General features: G+C 37.2%; 2 protein-coding genes across 2 annotated transcripts; one reads left to right on the top strand and one right to left on the bottom strand.

Annotated features, from left to right (window-relative positions):
* Positions 1–3,047: 3,047 nt before the first annotated feature.
* On the top strand, positions 3,048–11,162 carry LOC117335398 (phospholipid phosphatase 3-like). Its single transcript, XM_033895360.1, has 6 exons — positions 3,048–3,183; positions 3,967–4,118; positions 4,395–4,729; positions 5,864–5,921; positions 8,056–8,232; positions 9,748–11,162. The coding sequence occupies exons 1-6, from the start codon at positions 3,099–3,101 to the stop codon at positions 9,832–9,834; spliced, it is 894 nt and encodes a 297-aa protein (XP_033751251.1). The 5' UTR covers positions 3,048–3,098; the 3' UTR covers positions 9,835–11,162.
* A 2,692-nt stretch (positions 11,163–13,854) lies between these two features.
* LOC117335399 (thymocyte nuclear protein 1-like) lies at positions 13,855–23,388 on the bottom strand. Its single transcript, XM_033895361.1, has 7 exons — positions 23,289–23,388; positions 21,903–22,063; positions 20,445–20,513; positions 19,987–20,082; positions 17,195–17,256; positions 16,796–16,980; positions 13,855–16,094 (listed from the first exon to the last, which is right to left on the bottom strand). The coding sequence occupies exons 1-7, from the start codon at positions 23,380–23,382 to the stop codon at positions 16,045–16,047; spliced, it is 717 nt and encodes a 238-aa protein (XP_033751252.1). The 5' UTR covers positions 23,383–23,388; the 3' UTR covers positions 13,855–16,044.
* Between the last annotated feature and the right edge of the window lie 25 nt (positions 23,389–23,413).

Genomic DNA, 23,413 nt, shown 5'->3' with positions numbered 1-23,413 from the left:
AACCCAGAGGTGGAGGGCTAGGGATAAGGTGTCGGGACACCTTAACCACTCGGCCCCTATTTTGATGCGAAGAAAATGAATCGAAGGTTAAATGATTTAGATGATTATGCAAACGACAAATAGAGTATTTGTACATCTAAATACTAAACAAGAGTAAGATACATTGTGAAAAAAAAATAGAATTGAAAATGGAATATTGATATATGAATTGCAGTCTCTTACCAGAGTCTGACACCCCAAAGAGCCAGTCTCTTGGTACGTCCTCTCTAAATGGTCGGTGTGGGAGTGACTTTTGGTAGATCACAAAACTCGGCATCACCTTTCCATCACCAGAAACACAAATGTGTGCAGTGACGTGATCCACAGTGCTCACCTGTTGAAACACACATTTCACTAAATTATAGAAGCAAAAGCCACTGAAAAACTCTGAAACAATGTCAATGTATACATGCTACATTGCTTTATTTTTTCAGATTGGAGCTCTAAACCACTGCTTTCATGTTATATATTATTATGTAGCACGGTTTGTTTTATTTGAAAGTGTTCCGTATGAACTAAACATAACGATATACCTGCTGCTGAATACAAGGTTTCCCCTTCTGGCCGATTACTTTCCGTTTCCCTCCTTGCTTTTGGGAAAAACCTGTCTCATCACAGTTAAAAATCTGTGATGATTTCCCCCTCAGATTCAGCTCATCAAGTACTTCAGCTAAAACATGCATTTTCAGAAGGTCATGAATTTAAATCTAATATAATTCCATTTAATGCTATAAATGATTTTTCTACTTTTAAAAGATACTAATAGGAGGAGAAACGTTTGGGAGGATGGTAACAGCTAGCTAAAAGCATTTAGCTTCTTTGGTATTATGCAACAGTCTATTCCCGTTTTAAATCGATCGTAATTACTTTAGCGCTGTAGTATCTAAAATGGTAATTACAAACCAATTTACAAGAAAATCCGTATATGTTATATGCTTATTTTTATGATATTTATTTCATTTTGGTAGTGTACCATATTTCTTGAAAAACTGTTCAACGACAGTAGAATTTGACATCCTCATGCGGCCTTTGTCTCTCTGTTCCGGCACTTTCTCTGTCAGTTTGGGATGTCTTTGTATAAATTGACGGCACCATTTGTCGCTTGGACCTTTATCAGAGTTGTAGTGTAATCCTATTTAAATAATGTGTTCTAATCATTATTCGAACACAAACTTTAATGTCGGCAACAACAACAATCACACATTTTTGCTTGTAATATTAGCACAAAAGGGTTTTCAGAAAAGCCACGTCCATTTCTTAATGAGTGCATTAACAAGAACACTGCGCATGTCAAGCTCAATCAATTCATTATTTTTTATCTAATTTGTATTATTATTTACAGTTTATGAAATAGCACAGCACAGCGGTCAGTTGAGAGCAACTCATTCACGAGCTCGATATGGCGACTTTAAACAAAACTGTGCATTGTCTAACATTACCCAGACAGTTATTTTGATTAAGTATTTATGGGAAAATCCATCTTAGAAATACATTCAATGGTCCATTTATTTTCAAAATATCCTAAGGATAAAGTGAATTATGAAAAGATAATGGTATTCATTTCATACCTTGAGGGGTTGGGGTATTGCTGAAATTTATCATTTCATTAGCGTAAGTCTTTAGCTGTTGTCTGTTTATCGGGAATCCTCGTTCCCCCATATATGCAATATAATCGACCATGGCTGTTTCCTCTTCCGTAGACAGCAGGTGACCTGGACCAGACTTTAAACTTATGTTTTCGATTTTCCCGGTAACGTGGTCTACAATCGTTTGTCTTGGTATGCTGAATTCCCTCGAGGCTTGCGACGGGTTTAATTTGCCGGTCCTTACCGCTCCCACCGCACTAATAAGATGACTTTGCTCATAGTTCTTTCTTTTCATCTAGAATAAATCCGTTTCCTTTTGTAATCTGGCAGTTGAACCATATCTATTTTGCATGCAATTTCCATCAAAATAAATTTCAAAAAAAAACATCATGACCTCAAGCCAAATATGTTCATTTAAAATATTGCATCATCGCTTTCATGCAATTTGCACGTATCAATATATACAACAAAACGTTATACAACTAAAAACCTCCCTTCAAACAATAACATTACTTCTATCTCGAAGATATCCATGTTTTTTAGAGCCAGGGAAAGAGCGAAAGCTGCATGTAAAATGGTCGTCGAACTTTGTCATTATAAATATATACTAGTACTGTATATATAGACATACTGGTATATATAGACATACTGGTAGAGTACATAGAATACAGTATCTTTATATTCTTATTGATAGAATACCAGTTTCCTATGGTTAGCATGGTTTTATGATTTTTATTACTTGGCGATTATATAGTTATGTTTGCTTTGTGAACTGAAAATATAAATCTTATGCTTCATTGAACTCGAAGTTTTAACAGTAAGAGTGCAGCCCACAGGGAACATGTTAGCTACAGTCGATACCAGAGGTGAAAAATATATTTCTTAAAAAAAAAAAAGATAACGTTCCATTTTAGTTGTTAGCACTTCCTGACGTTCTTTTGTGACCGTGTCGGAAAATATTTACACAATTGTTATCTCCCTTCAAATCACTCTCAATCAGTGTCTCTTGAATGCTAGAATGGCGTTGTGTTGTCAAGTAGCAGACGCTAGGTGAATAAAGGATGCTTATGGCACATTTAAGCGTGTATCATGCTCCCCCCTGGCTATTGTAATGTTTTCAAGGTAAGATTGACACATTTTAAACATATGAATATGTTTTGTACTGATTTAAAAAAAAAAAATGTGTTTGGTCAATAATTACCGTCTGCGCCTCCATCTTCGTCAGCAGAAACGTCAAAAAAATCGCGCGTGCTTTGTCGCGCCATAAAAATCACGATAATGGGTACATCACGATAATGGGTCGCCAACCAGTACATTACCGGCTATTTTAATACTTTGCGCTATCAATATTACATATCAACGATCCGTAACGGTCCACTCCGGAATCGACTCCCTTTTTACAAACATTCCATTACATCCGGACCCTCATTAGTAAACTTCCGTTAGGGAAGTAGACTGTCACTGCCAATTAAAATGTCACTGCAATATGAATCACCGCATGTGTGTTCTAACAGAAAAGTGTTGACCGTTACAGTAGATGTAATTCTGGTCGGAAGTGGTAAGTTAATATGTCATTTATTCGGACAGTGCGGTTATTGACCAGTAACACCGGTAGAGTTTTCTCTGTTGTTCCCCCACTACTCCTAGTCCTATAACATAAGAGGCCACTGGAAATTTGTAGATTTATTCTTATCGATCACAATTGCAAATTATTTACCTTATCTATCATTGACAATAGCAATGCCCAAGCAATTTTTTTGTTATATTCTAGAATTTTGAGTATTTTTTGAGGAGTATCATCACATGATTGTAAAACAGCAATCGGAACAAGTTTATCATTAAAATGGAATTTTTAATGAATTTTTGAAATATGGAAATTTTATTTTAGTCGTGATCTTATTTTATATTGGTAATCTTATTTTAGTAGATTCTTATTTTAGTGGTAATCTTATTTTAGTGGTAATCTTATTTTAGTGGTAACCTTATTTTAGTGGTAATCTTATTTTAGTGGTGATATTATTTTAGTGGTAATCTTATTTTAGCGTTTTTCATGCTGTAAACATCCCGCTAAATCATGATTACGTGTGATTCTCTACATTGATTTAATAACAATAAGTGTTGGTGTGCTAATTTATCATTCTGCTAATCTGTTTTAATTTGGTTTTCACTAATATTTAAGTTTTTCAAATTAAGTGCATTAACATGTAAAGTAGTGAGAAATCTATACAGAATCTGATCTGTCTGTACATCATGTTTCAAATCAATTTTCTGCCCCTGAAAATTATAATTTCTAGGATGCCCCTTTTGTTGTTTTCCAGTAATGAGATTGTTGTCATTTCAGTTGCCCTGTGTGCAGGACTTGTCCATCTGTTGATGACCCCCTATCACCGCGGATTTTATTGTGATGATGAAAGCATCAGTTATCCTTTCCACAGTTCCACAATACCATCTACAGTACTTTATGTTGTGGGATTTGGACTGAATTTTTTGCTGGTAAGTTCTGATATGCACAGCTGATCTTAATGAGCTTTCTTTAATTACTGTGCAGGGATCCGGACATACATATATTCTTGTAGAGGAAAAAGCATTTGACAATTTTGACAGCCTTTTAATCAAGAGTGTCAAATGCTTTTCTGTTACAACAGCAGCTTGGACATATATAACTGATGTGTTACACATGTGTACAATCATTTCATAATTAATCATAAATAATGGAATATCAATTCTATTCCTTTTTTTCCACTTCATTAAATTTGTAAATATTTTCAGTTTTTCATAGTTGAAGCTCTGTGGCTGCCTAAAGATTCTTCCAATGGGAAATTTTCCTCTTCAACAGGCGAGGACCAAGAAAACCACAATGCCAATGGAAGTGCCCCGTCTCGTATAGCATTGTACCTCAGTGCTGTTTACAATGTTATTTTGCCATTTCTGTTCGGAGCTGCGCTGGAGTTTCTGGCACGTGGATTGACCAAGTATTCAATAGGAAGGCTTCGTCCTCATTTCTTTTCAGTTTGCCGACCGGATACAAACACTTTTAACTGTAGCACAGGATACATAGAGGAATACAAGTGTACTGGTGATCCAGATGTCATTAAGCAAGCCAGGTAGGTGCCATGGTGACAGTAGGTCAAAGTTCACTGTTGTACAATGGGATACTTTACCTATGTTGGATAGGAATTATGATGACAGGTCAAAGGTCAAAATTCACTGTTTTACTATGGGATGCATCACCCAAGATAGTTATACTTGTTTTGGTGACAGAGGTCCAAGGTCACTGTTGTACAGTAGGATACATCACCAAAGTCAGATAGGTGTCATGGTGACAAAGGTCAGAGGTTACTTGAAGAGTGGGATACGTTACCAATGGCATTCGACAGGTCAACTTGGTTTACTGATCTTAACTTGAGGACAAAGCACAGACAAATTCAAGTGAAATTGTGTAGCAATTATATTTCTGCTGCATTGTGAGTACCGTAAAAACTCGTATAATTTGCGCACCAGTGTAATTTGCGCAGGTACTTTTTGTGGCTGAAAATGTGGCAGGGCCCGGCAAAAGCACTCGTCCGCTCGTCCTGACGAGTAGATTTTGCCGACGGACGAGTGACTTTGATTGTCAACTAGTCCGTCGGACGAGTAGAATTTTTCTATGTTATTTCAGTATTCGTTAATAAAATTGCTTAACAATCGATGCATTGTTAGTTATGTATTCTTTTTTTGTGCGATTATTATGAAAAATAGTAAAATTTCTGCATGAAAGCAGGTAAGTAGGCCTTTCTTCATCTGTAGATCGGAAGTCCATGTACGATAACCGATAACCTCCGAGTGTTCCGGATGACATGTAAGTATAATGGGTGTTGTCCGAGGATGTCTGAATAAAAATGGCTCAACGAAAATTGGATTGTTTTTCCGGACTAGTGAATTCTTTGTTCGGACGAGTATTTTAAACCAGGCCACTAGTCCGATGGACGAGTGCTTGTGAAAGTTTTTCCTGGGCCCTGTGTGGGAAAAAACCTTATAAATGTGACCTGGTGGGGTGTCGTGTTTCTGTGTAGAGGTTGCATTTCAGTATGACAGCACTATGAATTGGTATCTCAAGTACCCCTTAAACCAAAGACCTTTGCCAGGATATTGAAACTCAAATACACAATGTAAATGTAAAAATGTTATGTGGGGTTATTTAATATTATATATGTTAAACTTTAACATTTTGTAATTGTGTTTCCCATTCATTATTACAGATTGTCTTTCCCCTCCGGACATGCATCATTTTCTGTCTACAGTATGCTGTTTTTAATTGTGAGTACATGTATATCTTTTAGTCTTCATCACCAAACACATCTAAACCATAGAATCAAATACCAATTTTGCTGAAGGGAAAATCATAATCTGATTAATATGTTAATTATCCCCTGCCCAACGAATATCAGTGGGGCTAGTTCCATCAGTACTCCATCCAGTGGCATTTCCGGAGCACATCTAAAAAAAAGTGTTCAAAATTCCTTCCCTTCCTGAAACTTTTTTTAGAATCTAAACACTTCAGTCGAATAATCAAGCATACCTTTCGCTGTTGAGCAGTTTTCAATTTCAGTACATTCATAAACGTATACGTAGTTACTTTGGAAACAAATGGTAAAAATCTCTGATTCAGTTTTTCAGGAGCATTCTCCAAAACTGTTCAAGATAATTTCACATAACTTACTCCATAGTGGTCTAGTAGTGTCTCCTGCTATGGAGGAGTTTCCAGTTTCGATATTTCTTTAATGATCATGGAATAAAAAAAATAATCAAAAACATTAACTAAACATTTCCAGAGCATATCTCCAAGTCCCTTTCTTATAATTCAATATGACTTTGTACACAAATGAATTGAGTGGTCTAGTACATAGTGCTTTCAGCTATACAGAAGTTTTTAGTTTTTTTCCTTTGGTTACCATGGTAACAAAGTCAATTTCAGCATTTTCTGAACATTTCTCCAAAATCTTTTGAGAACAATTTACTTAATCAACACTATCCTTTTATCCATCATATCGACTACTAATATATTGTGCATTTATAAATTACTTATTACTCTGATCTGAACATTTATGTTTATTGGGCTCCCTTTGTGGGGTAGGGGCTGGGGATCTGAACAATTAAGTAAAAAATGTAAACTTTATTTATTTTACAACAATTGTAAAGCAAGTTATATCAGCTTAATAGCTCACCTGGTTCGAAGGACCAAGGTGAGCTTAAGTCAACAATTGACTTCTTTTTCATAACCGCTGATCGGAATTGAACAAATTATTTATTGCTCATATTTGTCTGGTAGCATCATTATGGATTTGGTATTCAAAATTGTACAAAAGGTGGGGCTGACCCCCTGGGGGCCTAAGGGTCAATTTGGCTCTCTGGAACTAAGCCATGTATGACATTGATATTTCGGTCGCTACATCCTCAGGAGGCTGGGATTCAAATTTATACAAATAATTAGGCTGACACCCCTCATCTCCACCCCACCCCCTGGGGTGTTTCCCCACCCTTGAAGACTTATTTCTTTTGTTTTATCTTTGAAACCAGTCAGATCACCGACTCATAATCATATATGATTTGGCTTTGCTGGGCATCTAGAGATGAACACAATCCTGATGTAAAAAAAGACACAGGGTTCTTTACCCACCCCAAGGGACTTATAGTTTCTTAAAATACAATCATGTTGAATCTTGACTTCATTTCTAGGTTATATCTTTGAAGGAGTTGAGATCCCCACGTCATAATCATACATCAACAAATAAAGTTATTAGCAAATGGAACATGAACATTATTTTGATGTTTGCTCAAATAAACCAGGTGAGCCCTCTGGGCCTCTTGTATTAATCACGCTTATTAGCCCAGATTTTGGGCTGCAGTGGCCGAGTGGTTAAGGTGTCCCGACGCTTTATCACTAACCCTCGACCCCTGGGTTGCGGTTTGGAAAGCCATGTGGGGCAGTTGCCTGGCACTGACTTTTGGTCAATGGTATTTCTCTGGGTGCTCCAGCTTTTCTCCACCTACAAAACCAGGCACATCATTAAATGACCCTGGCTGTTGATGGGACGCATCGTTAAACAAAATAAACCAAATGGCCCGGATTGAAGCATGAGGGGCCATATATAATTAGTATGGGAGGAAACCGGATAACCTGGGGAAACGCAAGTGGTCGGGCAGGTGACCCCTTACATATACCTTTTAACATTCAATCAGGGAATCGAACCCCGGCCGGCTAGGTGTAAGGAAAGTGTGTTACCCCTGTGCCACCCAGTCAGGTTAACTCCTTATTTATGTACATTTTTTTATTGTATATATATTCATATTTTTCCTCCCCTGAAACAATATGTTTACAGTCATCATCAACATTTAAGCTTCATTTTATTATTTCAATTTAATTTAATTTATATAATATGTCATGTTTTAGCTGTACATCCAGGTGCGTATGAGATGGAGACAGGCTGTAATTGTCCGCCCCTGGTTACAGTTGATCCTTTTCCTGATGGCACTTTATACGTGTATTTCCCGAATATTTGACTACAAACACCACTGGAGCGATGTACTGGCAGGGGCAATCTGGGGGAGTGTTGTGGCAGTTTTTGTGGTGAGTTTTATTCAGAGAAATTTTGTCATTCCGGTACTTACTAAGAATACAAAATGACATTTTTTGTGCATGTATTTTCCTCTCTGTACTGCGACACTTGATTAAAGTTAACTTTTTCACCCCCTGGGCTCTAGCATGCACAGTAGTGTAACAATGGGTGAAGGGGTACTAAGTTTGTTAAAATGACCTTGAAAAACTTTTTCAAGGGGTTCGAATTCATCAAAATCCTTAATGTCTTCTTCTGAATATCCAAAAAGGCCCAGGCCTAACAGGTTCCCATGCCATTTGCCCACCATACATCTTGCTTTGATATCAACTATAACAACATTAAAACCACTGTTCATTGCTTAAATAATGATACAAATTTAACAAGAACCAAAAGGAACATGAATTTGAGTTCCACATCCATGACTTAAAATTCCCATGAATTAATTAAACTTTCTAATAAAATCTTTGCTTCATTAGCTGCGGAACAGGTGAGTGATACAGGCCTACCCATAATTCATCATATTAACTCTGCACATACCTGTTGCAATCACCTTTTGTCCGGCGACGTGCATCGTCGGTCGTCCGTCGTAAACAATTTACATTTTCAACTTCTTTTCAAAAACCAATTCTCAACAGGGCCAGAGACCTGATATTGGGTCTGCAGCATGCTGGGTTGAAGGGCTACCAAGTTTGTTCAAATGAAGCACCTTGACCTACATTCAAGGTCACAGGGGTCAAATATGCTGAAATGTTTTAAACAACTTCTGGTTTGTTCAAATGAATGACCTTGACCAACATTCAAGGTCAAATAGGCTAAAACCTTTAATAACTTCTTCTCACTAACCAAGAGGCCGGGCGACCTGATATTGGGTCTGTAGCATGCTGACCTGCATTCAAGGTCACAGGGGTCAAATATGCCGAAAGATATCACAACTCAGGTGACTGTTAAGGCTCATTGGCCTCTTGTTTAGCAATGTTATGAACAGAAATAAAAACAGATTTTGAAATTCAGATTGACTTTTGCATTGCATCCCACAAGTTCAGACAAAACCCAACCCCCTCACAAGTCAATCTCCGTTCGTCCTGACCCTCTGGGATGTCTTTGTTGGTTTGGTTTGTTTGGTTTGTTTTTGTTTAACGTCCTATTAACAGCCAGGGTCATTTAAGGACGTGCCAGGTTTTGGAGGTGGAGGAAAGCCGGAGTACCTGGAGAAATACCACCGGCCTACGGTCAGTACCTGGCAACTGCCCCACGTAGGTTTCGAACTCGCAACCCAGTGGTGGAGGGCTAGTGTTAAAGTGTCGGGACACCTTAACCACTCAGTGCACCCAAGGCCTGGTGTCATTTGGTTTGTTTATATCGACGAGGTAGTACTGTATAGTTGCATTTATTTTAGAGATACATGTATTGTGTCATATAGGTGGCTTCTAGGTCACATAAAATTTGTTGATATAAGTAACGTTTAATTGATGTAAGTAACGTTTATTCCGATATTGTGACATATGTTTTATCTTGTCTCTTTCTAGGTGTTCAAAGTCTCAAGCCTGTTCCCAAGATCGAAATATCTCTGCTCCTCTTCAAGTTTCCATCATAAGTTAACCACAAAACTCTGACATCACAAAATCTTGTCATCAAATTCAAATATTTTAACCCAGAAATTAATTTAGCTCAATATACATTAGTTTTATCATACAAGTTTGTAACATTTGATCATGTTGATATGCATGACTAACATTGTATATATACTCCCAGCTGTTACACCTGTTGTCCTATTCATAAGAGATCTCAAATGCATATGGAATTTCATGAGCCGAGGCTGAAGAGAAACAATTTTAAAGTCACTAAATCTAATGCAGGCAAAACGGTAGCTTTTGATAAGTTTGAAGTTTTTGCCTGACCTCCCAAGTTTTCTTAAACTCGTAATATATCTAGGTATATCTATGTACTTTTACAACAATCCTAAAGCAGGTTTGAGAAAGAAAAAAATATTCTTTGACACAAGTCTTACCTAGGCCTGAAGATTGAGAGCTTCCATATTGACTTACATAATTTTTTGTCGAAATTCCCTCAGATGGAATTTTTACACATGTATTTGAAACACATTTTACTCTCTGTGTTTTTAAAAATATTTTATTTGAAAATGTAGTTACATTTTAATATAATTTAATTTTTTTTTTTTCATGTTTTTAATTAATTTTGCAGCTGAAAAAGTATGGTACCTAATATACTATTAAAAGTGCAATCAAAATACTGAGTAAATATTATACCATTTATTGACATTTCTCAGATTTTATAATCATTTAAATACATTTTTGTATGAGATCATAGGGACTTGTCACCAATTCCCTACCTTCAGTTGTAATATAGTGTATGGTAGGTACTGCCCTTGTCATTATATATATGGCCATTGGTGTCAAGACCCTATGTATCAGAACAATATCTGATATATTATTTTATTCAATTTCACCTCAGGTAAGCCCCCCCCCCCAAAAAAAAACAAAAATCCAGAAAAGTAAATAATACTGATTAAAAATGATATCATATATTTGTTTCATTTGGTGACAGAATACTATTATAGAAAATGATGAAGTTAAAGAGATGCAAGTAATTTGTATATTAAAACTGAAAATTGACAAAAGAAGACGTTACATTTTACACCAGCGCTTTTACTGTATAAGAACACAAGTTGTGCCCCGTTATATTATGATGTCATCAATATTTGTGGCATCATGCCATTATGTACTGTTACTATGCACCTGAAGATCTAATACAGTGAAAGCGCTAGAGCAATTAAAATGTAACATCTTCTTTTGTCAGTGCCCAGTCAAGGCATTTACAAAGGTTCACTCTGATTGGTCAAAAAAGATAAACTTATATTTTCACTGTAAAAGTTATATTTTCACTGCAAAATCTGATATTTTTACTGCTCATTGCTTTTATTGAAAAAGTTTTATTAGTTTGAAAAAAATTTTTATTGCATTTTTTGCCAGTGAAATATAGAAATTTATCAAACTAATAAAACCTATATTTATAAGATTTTGCAGTGAAAATATAAGTTTTGCAGTGAAAATATGTTTTCCGTTTTTGACCAAACAGAGCGGACCTTTGTATTCAGCTCGTTGAAACTTCCCGATTTTTCCAATCGAAGTGGAGATAGATAAATTGGTTATTTTGCTGTATTTCTGAAATTTTCAGACTAGTTTTTGATGAAATACTGACTTGACGTTAGCTATTCATGCACAGATTCTCCGATAACAGCAGAGAACGCTTCAATTGCGCTGATCAGTCCTTTCAAAATGGTGCCATCAAGTTGACATGGAGTAACGTCACAAAGAGATGACATCATTACTGATTCCCGCACTTTTTGACTATTAATTTTTCTATGTTTTTAATTTTGTTTTTAAATTTATGAAATGCAATAAAAAGAAAATTGAATGGTTTCCCATTTAATATAACATATAGTTCACTCGTATGACAGAATATTTCGCACTCGTGAAAATATTGATATTCTGTCATACTCGTGAAATATATGTTATATTAAATGGGAAACCATTCGATCAATATCCTCTATATATTTCACTGGCAAAACTGCAATAATATATATACATGTATAACGTTATGTACTGTTACTATGTACCTGAACATCTAATACATTGAAAGCACTAGTGCAAAATATAAGGTCTTCTTTTGTCAGTTATATGTGTGTATGTGTACAAAAATTAAATGTAGTTAAGTTCTTGTTTCTGCCAGAAGAAGCTGAAGAGGGCAGAAAGGTAAATAAATCTTGGTTTTTGTTTTATTTTTCTTATGTTTATGTATATATTTCAAACTTTTATGTACATATAAAAACTTTTTATTTATCTTTTTCGATAATGCTAGATAGGACACTAACAGAATAAAGAAACATCAATTGTTAAATTACCTTTATATTCCTTGAAAGTTTTCTATTAAGCACGGCAGTACACATGTGCTGCTAACATGTGGTCTCTTTTTCACAGGGTGAAGTCTCGATCTGCAGGTTTTATTGTAATTAAGTACATTAGTAGTGCATAATCAAATCTTGTTTACATTAAAATCATTTCCTTATGGCATTAATACATAAAAGGAAACTCTTAAAAACTAAGGATTATAAAATTCAACATTTTTTTTTATTATGATTGGAAATGAGATTAAAAATGTTTATAAAAGTACATATTCCTAATTTTATGTGCCTCCTTGTCTACTTCAAAACGTATCTTTTTTTTTAAAAACAAATCTTTGCTCTCTGACATCAAACCCCAAAAGTGATCTAGATATGTGGTGCCAATTTGGGGTTCCTTCAAGTTCTGATTTTGATTCTCAGAAGTGAAGTGCCACGATGTTCAAGCTTTTGAATGTTTTGATTTGCTCCTTTCTCCTCTGATGTTCTTTTCTAGCTACATACCGACACAAGATACAGAACAGAGTGTGTTGATCAAATGCTCAGTTTTCCTGCTCAAAAGCCGTTGACATACACCTGCTTTTTTCCCCATCATTATTTGTAATTTTTGACTTTTATACATTTTGTTGATTAATATTATTATTAAAGATTATTATGGTGATACAGGTCTGATAGACCTCTTGTTTTTGCTGTCATGTTAATAATAATCACATATAGTTATAGATTATTAAAAGATTTTCAACATAAATTAGTGTTTGTCATGTTTAACTCACCACCAGCGTCAGCAGGCAGTACACCAACATAAACTGGAATTGCCTTCCTGGGGACAATTCATATCCCCCCACCCCAAGCCAAGCCCAGCCCAATCGGCAAGAAGTACACAGATTTTCAGTGATGGATAAGCCCTTACTGAATTTTTAGAAAGCACACATTTAAAATTCTATTTATAGTAACAGTGACCTAAATGTTGACCTTACAGGGTTGGGGTCAACTCAGCTTTCCTGAGCAGGGAGGTAAATTCTTCCTCTTACAGATTACGCACATCTACGATGTATAAGGATTATTGCTTGTAAGTTTCGTTGAAATTCCATTGCATTTATAAAAATACTCGGGATATTGAGCGAAAACTGTTTCAGAAAATCAACAAAGGGACATAACTCCATCAATAACATGCAAATAGATTTGGTAACCATTTAGTCGTATTTAAATCATCGGCAGTACAACAACAAAAAATATGTTTGTCATGTGAAAGTCGTAGTAAGTGTCATCAGGCAGTACACTAAGCAAAAAGTTGGTCATTCATCTATCAATGTTGCTGACATTCTGTAGGTATAACAAGGTTTTAATCTTAACGAGTCCTTAAGGACTTGAACCAAATTTGGAATCCTATATTAATCCACTTAGGTCCTACAAACCTCACAGATCCATCTGATAACATTAGCATACAGGATTAAAACCTTAATACTGTATACTGCCCCTCATTTTGTTTAGCGTTTCACGACATCTCTGGTGATGCACAGGTATCAACGTATGTACTCTTTATAATGTTCTTAACATTAGGGTGATTGGAATGGTGCTCCAGTGGTCGAGATCAACCAAGCTCAGTGTGTCCTCTGTCAGTGTGGGCTGAAGACATCTCTGGAGTATCGAGGATGATGAATCTATCGACACACATGCATTGTGTTCCATTAAATCAAAATACCAAACGAATATGCAAGTCTGTATATTTATTCAACATGTATAATACATTACAAACAGCAAGAACATCCAGACATATCAACAATATATCTATGGTATATAATTCCTATTCTACACTAAATCAACATTCTGTTCATATTGTTATTATTATCAATAGACATATAATATTTACTCCCATTTTCAGACAACCTTTCACATCAACTCTTACTCGTTTTCAAACTTTTACAATATAATACCATAGTTAAATTCAGTCTAAACAATTGTAAGTCTATCAAAGGAAAATGTCGTCAAATGACTGGGCTAGAGTAAGACCCACAAACATTAAATACATTATCACATAAATATTCCAATCGAGAAGACATTCTTGTAGATAAAATGTAAGAACCTCACAAGCCTGTTGTGGATGATTCTATAGTGTATATTTCTTACCATTGTATTTTACATATATACACTTTGATGTTTAAGATTTCCCAATAAAAATGCCACAGAAACTTAATTCTCATTCATTAGCATGAAAATTCCATAATGCTGAACAATATACCGTACACCTGCCCGATGCCAAAGAAAACAAAAACAGTTATATACATGTACCGTATATCGGGTTTTGTTAGCGTATGCCAAATTTCGCGTTTTCTGTACGAAATGACACGTTTTATTTTTAGCATATTTCATTTTTAGCGTTTTCACCACCTGTAATTCAAATTTTAGCGTACATATGTTTCATATACAACAAACACGAAGAAGAACAGTTCAAGTACAGTTTGTTTGCTTCAGCAAACTCAGGTCTGTCCCTGACCGGACTTTCTTTGTCCTTCCGTGTAAAGGTTACAAATCGTAGCATGGCCATGTTTCACTTGGCAATGCCTCTCTCGTTATGATTTCAAATAGATCTATACAAGGACAAAAATATGATCAACTGTGAGTACATTTTTATTGAATACAGTTCAGTCGAGTCACGGTCAATTACACAGGTGATCGGTTCATGACAACACCCATACAGGGGAGCTAACTCTTACTGTAAAATGTGATCAATTTTGGCGATATTTTATAAATCGCGACCGAGTCTGGTCGCGAAAATAGCGAAAATTAGACACTTGCTAAAAAAAAACCGATATATGGTATGTCATGATTATGAAGAGAATAAGCCGACTGATTTTCAACAAAATCCATAAAAAATGATAGATCACTGGACAATATAGAAATAAATGTTTTGAATTAAACAATGTGAAAAAGCTTTTTCAAAGTATCTAAAAATAATTTTTTAATACCCATTTCATAATTTAACTGTATTTTTCTCGAAAAAATCCCTGTCAAAAAAAAACAATGTTTGCTTCATATTCATGTTAAATCCATGTAAAGTCTATAATGTTCCTTTAATGATGATAAACCATGTAAACATCAAAAGAAAACAGGCTTTCAATTATCACCTAGATAATTATAATTAATTGTCTTCTTCTTTGTTACTGACCTTGACTTTTGAACGACATTCCAGGTAGCATTCCAGAGCCCAATTCAATTTGCACTCTTCTCGGAAGAGAAACCTTCTCGGAAGATCGCATTCTGTTTTATGTAAATTGAATAAACTGGAAGAACATAACCCAAAATAAACAAGTTTTTAAGTTTTCTCAAACACTATGACACAAACACATGCATGTATGTGTCATATATCCTTCTCTAGTGAAACTCGCACACTTAAAACATTGTCGCCGCCATCTTGGAAGATAAATATTCCAGCTTCGAGACAGAAGAGCTAGAAGATCTTCCAGAAGTAGAAGAGCTACAAATTGAGTGACCGGAAGATATATTCTAGAAGGAGAAGAGTGCAAATCGAGTTGGCTTCAGGGTTTGTGAAATATATATATAATTCTATGAATGTTCTGAGAAAAAAGAGCTCTCTGTGTATTGTTTGACATTAAACACAATCACTTCCTCTGGTTGTCCCTGTTTCAACAGACAGGACAACCCTGGTCAGACGAATATTATACTAAAATATCCCAATGTTTTGAAAATGAATATTCCATCAAATTCAAAGGATTATTTTTTAGTTCTTTGAAAAGATGAAATTGTCTGGTAAATTTCAGAGAGAATGTTACAATAAAAATTGTAAATATGGTGATTTTCAAAGTCGCCTGCATGCAGAGAATGTACATTGTAACCAGCTGTTGTTGGACAGACTGTCAACCAAGTTAAATCCATTTTAACTTGCTCATGAATCTGAATCTTCATCCTCCAAACTCAAAATAAAATCCCACTCCTCTGAAATTAAAATGAATCACAAAATATTAGGTACCACAGCTTTTCTACTACAAATAACATTTTATTTTCCAGTTAAATTTCCTCTAAAATTATACAGAGACAATAAAATAGGTAGGGAAAATGAAGAGAAAGAAACATTCTAGATACCACTAGCCCTCTACTTTCACTTTCACACTCAAATTTCAGCGCATTTCCGAATTTTAACAGATTAGTGCATTGATGAATCGGCGCACCAAAATAAGTTTATGTAGAAACTGTTTATAGAAAGTGCAATTAACACAATAATGATTTGTTGTAAAGCCTCTTGCGGGAAAAGCGTTCAAATAAGTTTACCGCTAAAATGTGTATGTTTACAGTATGTAGACAGAATCTGGTGTTTTGGATCAAACTTCTCAAAATTTGAAAACAAATGGCATGATCATCTGCCAACAACCCCATGCCAGGTAATAAGCCCACCTAAGTCAGTGAAATTAATAACATATGCTATTTAATTGCCCTTCAAAATGTTGACACCCACTTTAAGCAAAAGTTTACGTATTGACCACCTTGGCTTATAAATCAATAGTAAATTTAAAATGGAGATCAAAAGCTGCCATTTTATATAAATTCTATTTCTAGTAAAACTGACCTTGACCCAATAACATTGCTAAAGGTCATTGTAGCAATGTCAAAAGGTAGACATCCCTAAACTGGAAATTTACCTGTTGTAAGGGGTTGTACAGAGAGACGGGCCCTTGTAAAAAGGGCTAGCTTTGACAGGGGACCGCCACAGTCTTTATGTTTTAAATACAACTGCTTCAGTTCTGCCAGTGGGATGAATCTCTTCAGCATCCTCTCAAACTTCACATCAACCATGAACCATCTTGGACTGTCCTTTTTGGCAGACCTAAAAATCATACCCCGAAATTTCATGTCTTGTACTTACAGATATATTAACAATACAAGAGTTTTCTTTGATGAAAAGCCCAGGGAAAATTCATAGCTGTTTTAGCGTCTTTTAGGAACAAAACTGTATTAATGTTAATCTTTTGATGTTACATAACATTTTTTTCCCATTCTTTTCAAATTCATGACAGATTCTGATTTGTCTCGCTACTTACGCATCATAGTGGATGTCTTTGGAGTCAAACTGAGTGTGGTCCGGGTAACTCTCTTTCACTATCTGAAAACATACAGACATTTCATATAACAATAGTTTAATACTTTCCTGCAACACTACAATAGAATATCAAGCAGTCAACAACAGTAATTTGTCTGTATATTTGTAAAAGGAACGGGTCTATTTTATTGTACACAGTGAAATGAATAATAATTAATATATATTGTAGAAAAAAAAATATACAATAATATACATGTGATATATAAATACATGATATATACATACATGTAACAAGAGGCCCAGAGGGCCTGTATCGCTCACCTGGATTTCATGAGATATGAAACAAGAATGATGATTAAGTATATTTGTCACTGGTATTGCTATGTCAATATATCATAGGCATTTTATATGGGTACGTGAGGATTTTATGTCAAAAAATGCATTAATCCATGAAATAAAATTAACTTTTGGCACAACCCCATAGGGATGCTACCACACAAATGTGAGTGATATCCATTGCTTAGTTTCAGAAAAGAAGTTGTTTAAACCAATTGACCCCTTTTGAACCCGCCCTCTGCACCCCGGGGGGAGTGGGGGTCAGTTCCTTCCTTTATAAAATTTTGAATTCCTACCCAAAAGGATGCTACCAGGCAAATATGAGCGATATCCCTTGCTTAGTTCCAGAGAAGAAGTTGTTCATATCAATTCAGCCAAATTGACCCCTCTTGGCCCCGCCCCTCAGGCCCCCGGGGGGTCAGCCTCATCATTTGTACAATTTTGAAGGCCCACTCAATAGTGATGCTACCAGGCAAATATGAGCAATATCCATTGCTTGGTTTCAGAGAAGAAGTCGCTAATATCAATATAGCCAAATTGACCCCTCTTGGCCCCGCCCCTCAGGCCCCTGGGGGGTCAGCTCTATCATTTGTACAATTTTAAATCCCCACCCAATAGTGATGCTACCAGGCAAATATGAGTGATATCCATCGCTTAGTTTCAGAGCAGAAGTCGTTTATATCAATTCTGTAAAACTGACCCCTTTTGGCCCCCCCCCCCCCACACACACACCCTCAGACCCCAGGGGGTCAGCCCCGTCATTTGTATAATTTCAAATTTCTACCCCAAGGTGATGCTACCAGTAAAATATGAGAGATATCCATTGTTTGGTTCCAGAGAAGAAGTCAATTATATGAATATAGCCCGATTGACCACATTTGGCCCCGCCCCTCAGGCCCCTGGGGGGTCAGCCCCATCATTTGTACAATTTTGAATCCCCACCCCATAATGATGCTACCAGGCAAATATGAGCGATAGCCATTGCTTGGTTTCAGAGAAGAAGTCGTTTATATCAATATAGCCAGATAGACCACATTTGGCCCCCGCCCCTCAGGCCCCTGGGGGGTCAGCCCCATCATTTGTACAATTTTGAATCCCCACCCCATAGTGATGCTACCAGGCAAATATGAGTGATAGCCATTGCTTGGTTTCAGAGAAGAAGTCGTTTATATCAATATAGCCAAATTGACCACATTCGGCCCCACCCCTCAGGCTCCTGGGGGGTCAGCCCCATCATTTGTACAATTTTGAATCCCCACCCCATAGTGATGCTACCAGGCAAATATGAGTGATAGCCATTGCTTGGTTTCAGAGAAGAAGTCGTTTATATCAATATAGCCAAATTGACCACATTCGGCCCCACCCCTCAGGCTCCTGGGGGGTCAGCCCCATCATTTGTACAATTTTGAATCCCCACCCCATAATGATGCTACCAGGCAAATATGAGCGATAGCCATTGCTTGGTTTCAGAGAAGAAGTCGTTTATATCAATATAGCCAGATAGACCACATTTGGCCCCCGCCCCTCAGGCCCCTGGGGGGTCAGCCCCATCATTTGTACAATTTTGAATCCCCACCCCATAGTGATGCTACCAGGCAAATATGAGTGATAGCCATTGCTTGGTTTCAGAGAAGAAGTCGTTTATATCAATATAGCCAAATTGACCACATTCGGCCCCACCCCTCAGGCTCCTGGGGGGTCAGCCCCATCATTTGTACAATTTTGAATCCCCACCCCATAATGATGCTACCAGGCAAATATGAGCGATAGCCATTGCTTGGTTTCAGAGAAGAAGTCGTTTATATCAATATAGCCAGATAGACCACATTTGGCCCCCGCCCCTCAGGCCCCTGGGGGGTCAGCCCCATCATTTGTACAATTTTGAATCCCCACCCCATAGTGATGCTACCAGGCAAATATGAGTGATAGCCATTGCTTGGTTTCAGAGAAGAAGTCGTTTATATCAATAGCGCAAAAATGACCCCCTTTTGGCCCTGCCCCAGAGGCCCCCAGGGGGTCAGCCCCATCATTTGTACAATTTCGAGTCCCCTACCTATAGGGATGCTTCTGACCAAATTTGGTCAAATTCTGATGTGCAGTTATGAAGAAGAAGTCAATTGTTGACGGACGGACGACGGACAGACGGACGGACGGACGGACGGCCGGACAGACGGACGGACGGACGCAACGGTATGGCATAAGCTCACCTTGGTCCTTGGGACCAGGTGAGCTAATAAATACATAATTATGATTTATTTATAGTTTTATAACATTGGTTTCGGTAGAATGTATAGGGGTTTGGGTGGTAAATTTGCAGATAAATTCAGATGATACACAAGAAATAAACCTAATTCAACCTCAATGTACAGGTATAAAAGAAATCTGACATGACAGATAAAATTACTCAGAGAACACTTCTAAGATGATTCCATTATTTTCTAATCCTATTTCTCTTACCTCACAAATACCAGCGATGCCCGGGACTTTTGTGTTGCTATGATAGAAAAACATTTTCTGTCCAAGTTTCATGCCATCCCTCATGAAGTTCCTTGCCTGCAAAAAGGAAACATGCCTTAATTTGTATAAATTTACAGGTACTACATGTAAATGACTTTAAAAGGACAAACGACAGAATTACATTTACATATAGTACATGTTCAACCAATACGACAGAACAAAGGTACAAGAGGCCTGTATTGCTCACGAAGTGAAAGAACAAAAGGCCAAGGAAGCTTGTTCAATTCATGTATCGGAGAACAAAATGCCCAAGGGGCCTGTTACATCATAATGAGTGTGAGCACAAGAGGCACACCAGACCACATTTATATTCTTAACTGTGCATTGTCACACAGATATCGATAAGCAATATAAGAGGAATTTGTGCAGCATCATGATATAGGCTGATCATTGTGTACCTGGTAATTACGCACTCCATCCCAACAAGCTGTTTGATTCTCACAGGCCTTCAGGTCCTCAATACCAAACTAGAATTAAACAACTTTTTATGGAGCTATTTCTGTAACAAATGTCATTCAATAAATACATATTTATATATATATATATGGTCATTGAAACCATTTTTGCATTTCATATTATCAGAATGTCATTAGAAAAAGTTAAAACTCCTGCTATCTCACTCACTAGCCACCACTAACCCTGATTGTCTTACTTACTATCCACCCACTAGCCTGGTCTCACTAACTGACCACCTCTGGTTGTCCCACTATCCAGCCACCACTAACCTGTTCATCCCACTATCCTGCCACATCTAACTTGCAGGTTGTCATACTATCCAGCCACCACTAACCTGGCTGTCCCACTATCCAGCCACCACTAACCTGGTTGACCCACTATCCAACCACCACTAACCTGGTTGTCCCACTAACCAGCCACCACTAACCTGGTTGTCCCACTAACCAACCACTACTAACCTGGCTGTCCCACTATCCAGCCACCACTAACCTGGTTGTCCCACTATCCAGCCACTAATAACCTGGTTGTCCCACTAACCAGCCAATACTAACCTGGTTGTCCCACTGTCCAACCACCACTAAACTGATTGTCCTACTAACCAGCCACTACTAACCTGGTTGTCCCAATATCCAACCACCACTAACCTGGTTGTCCCACTAACCAGCCAATACTTACCTGGCTGTCCCACTATCCAGCCACTACTAACCTGGTTGTCCCACTATCCAACCACCACTAACCTGGTTGTCCCACTAACCAGCCAATACTTACCTGGCTGTCCCACTATCCAGCCACCACTAACCTGGTTGTCCCACTAACCAGCCACACTACTAACCTGGTTGTCGCACTATCCAGCCACTACTAACCTGGTTGTCCCACTAACCAGCCACCACTAACCTGGTTGTCCCACTATCCAGCCACCACTAACCTGGTTGTCCCAATACCTGGATAATATAACCTGATTGCCCATTTTTCCTGTCACTACTAGCTTTGTTGTCCCACTTTCCAGCAACCAACTGCTAATCTGGCTTTACAAACCAACTTGGTTGCCTTGAGCTCACTCAAGTTAATATCCACCACTAACCTGATCTGATATCAAATCACATCATATCTAACCTCTGGTCACCACTTATTTGACTGTCTCATTAACCAGCCACCACTAACCTGGTTATCCAACTTATCAGCCAACACTAACCTCTACTTGTGCATGTTTGGCACCCAGCCCACGCTAGTCTGGTTTTCCCATCAACACCACTGACCCGATGGCTCATGCCCCATTTATATTAATTACCAGCAAATGATTCAGAGGACATTGACATCCATTTGCATAAAAATAGCACTATTGACCAAACTATTAAACAATCCAGCCATTTTGCTTGAATCTAAACGATCACAAGATTTACCTTAACATCAACTCCTTTTTCTATACGACTTTCGGGCTCAGATTTCATCAGCCAGTGTGTATAGCTTGATGTTGCTTTTTGTTCAGTTTTGGTTTGAGTTGTGTTGTTTGATGCTTTTTCTTTAGTAGGTTTCACCTCAGTATCTCTCTTCCTTTTAACCCCTACAAAATATGAATGACATTAATACATGTTCAGAATACAATATGTCACTTAATGATAGCTATCTATATATATGTATACACTTATCAGTTGACTGCAGGAAGTATGTACATTGCAAGATTCCAACAGACTTTATTTACAATAACAAGTTAACAACAACTAAACATGTCAACATTTAACACAGAAAGGGTCACACAGATCCCTGCTGTAGCTGTCCCCGCTCACAAAGACCCAGAGAGGCCACCAAACGCTCCAATTCGACGAAGTTTATGACAGGGGGAATATTACCACACGTCCTGCTGGTTTCATAGCTTGGGTGGAAGAGAGCGAATCGCATCTCCCGCCACAAGAAAGTCCACACAAGGGGAGGTAATTATAACTCTTCCAAGATTCCCCACAACATGTAGGATGCCTCATCAGCTCTATCACAGATATTGAGCTTGAGGTCACATGTTTGAGTTCTGCATGATGCAGGAAAGTTTGAGCACTGATGCAGGATACTTTTCATTACTTTCCTATTACACATAAATGTTGTGCTTATACATTTGTAGCATCTAAAACTTATTCCATATATATATATGCACATTGTTTAAAGGAATCATGTCAATTAAATCAGAGACATATATATGTCATGATATACAAAATGTAGCTAGGCATCTCTGATTAAATATTGATTTAAATTATATACATGTCTATATCCATATTGGTCAATATAGTGACAGCTAGGATGCAATTAATGTAACTTTCAAAACAATTTCTACTGATTTTCAATAAAATAATAGAAAACAAGGGCGATAACTGCACATATTCATTTATCAAACATATCATAGTTCAGCATAAATTATGCAATATTAATAATTGGTAGAGCTAAATCAATTAATTAATTATCAGAACAATGTATCACCAACCCATGCCACAGCCTGTCCACAGGGACACGTTACAATAATAATGTATGTATAAAATATATGGGGGGGGGGGGTCGATATAAAAACTAAACTGTGTTATGTTTATATCGACCCCCATATATTTTATACATACATTATTATTGTAACGTGTCCCTGTGGCCTGTCAGACAATCTTATTACAATTTGTGTCCGAATGCTGGGTATTTCAAATTACATCCACTGATCCAGATCTAGAGTTGTGTTCCTCAAATTAAGCAAAAGGAACGACAACTCTGGAAATGAATTCTATGTATTTGCATATTTAACGATTGAAAACTCCAACCTCGAACTTTTCCTGGCATGTTTACACTCGATGACAGATGGCGTTTTCCAATGTTTACAATCTTCTTCAAAACACGTGGTTCACTCCCGCGCATTTCTCGCAAATGACAACTTCCGATCGGAAGT

Source organism: Pecten maximus, chromosome 10, assembly GCF_902652985.1.
Source record: "Pecten maximus chromosome 10, xPecMax1.1, whole genome shotgun sequence".
Taxonomy (NCBI): domain Eukaryota; kingdom Metazoa; phylum Mollusca; class Bivalvia; order Pectinida; family Pectinidae; genus Pecten; species Pecten maximus.
This window is presented reverse-complemented; position numbering and strand designations above follow the sequence as displayed.

Excerpts from the sequence above, each read along its gene's own strand:
- LOC117335398 (XM_033895360.1), top strand. The coding sequence starts at position 3,099 with ATGTCACTGCAATATGAATCACCGCATGTGTGTTCTAACAGAAAAGTG. Across the intron at positions 4,119-4,394 it reads TTGGACTGAATTTTTTGCTG|TTTTTCATAGTTGAAGCTCT; the intron begins GTAAGTTCTGAT and ends AAATATTTTCAG. Across the intron at positions 8,233-9,747 it reads GTGTTGTGGCAGTTTTTGTG|GTGTTCAAAGTCTCAAGCCT; the intron begins GTGAGTTTTATT and ends GTCTCTTTCTAG.
- LOC117335399 (XM_033895361.1), bottom strand. The coding sequence starts at position 23,382 with ATGCGCGGGAGTGAACCACGTGTTTTGAAGAAGATTGTAAACATTGGA. Across the intron at positions 20,083-20,444 it reads ATGGAGTGCGTAATTACCAG|GCAAGGAACTTCATGAGGGA; the intron begins GTACACAATGAT and ends TCCTTTTTGCAG. Across the intron at positions 16,095-16,795 it reads TGTACAACCCCTTACAACAG|AGGAGTGGGATTTTATTTTG; the intron begins GTAAATTTCCAG and ends TTTTAATTTCAG.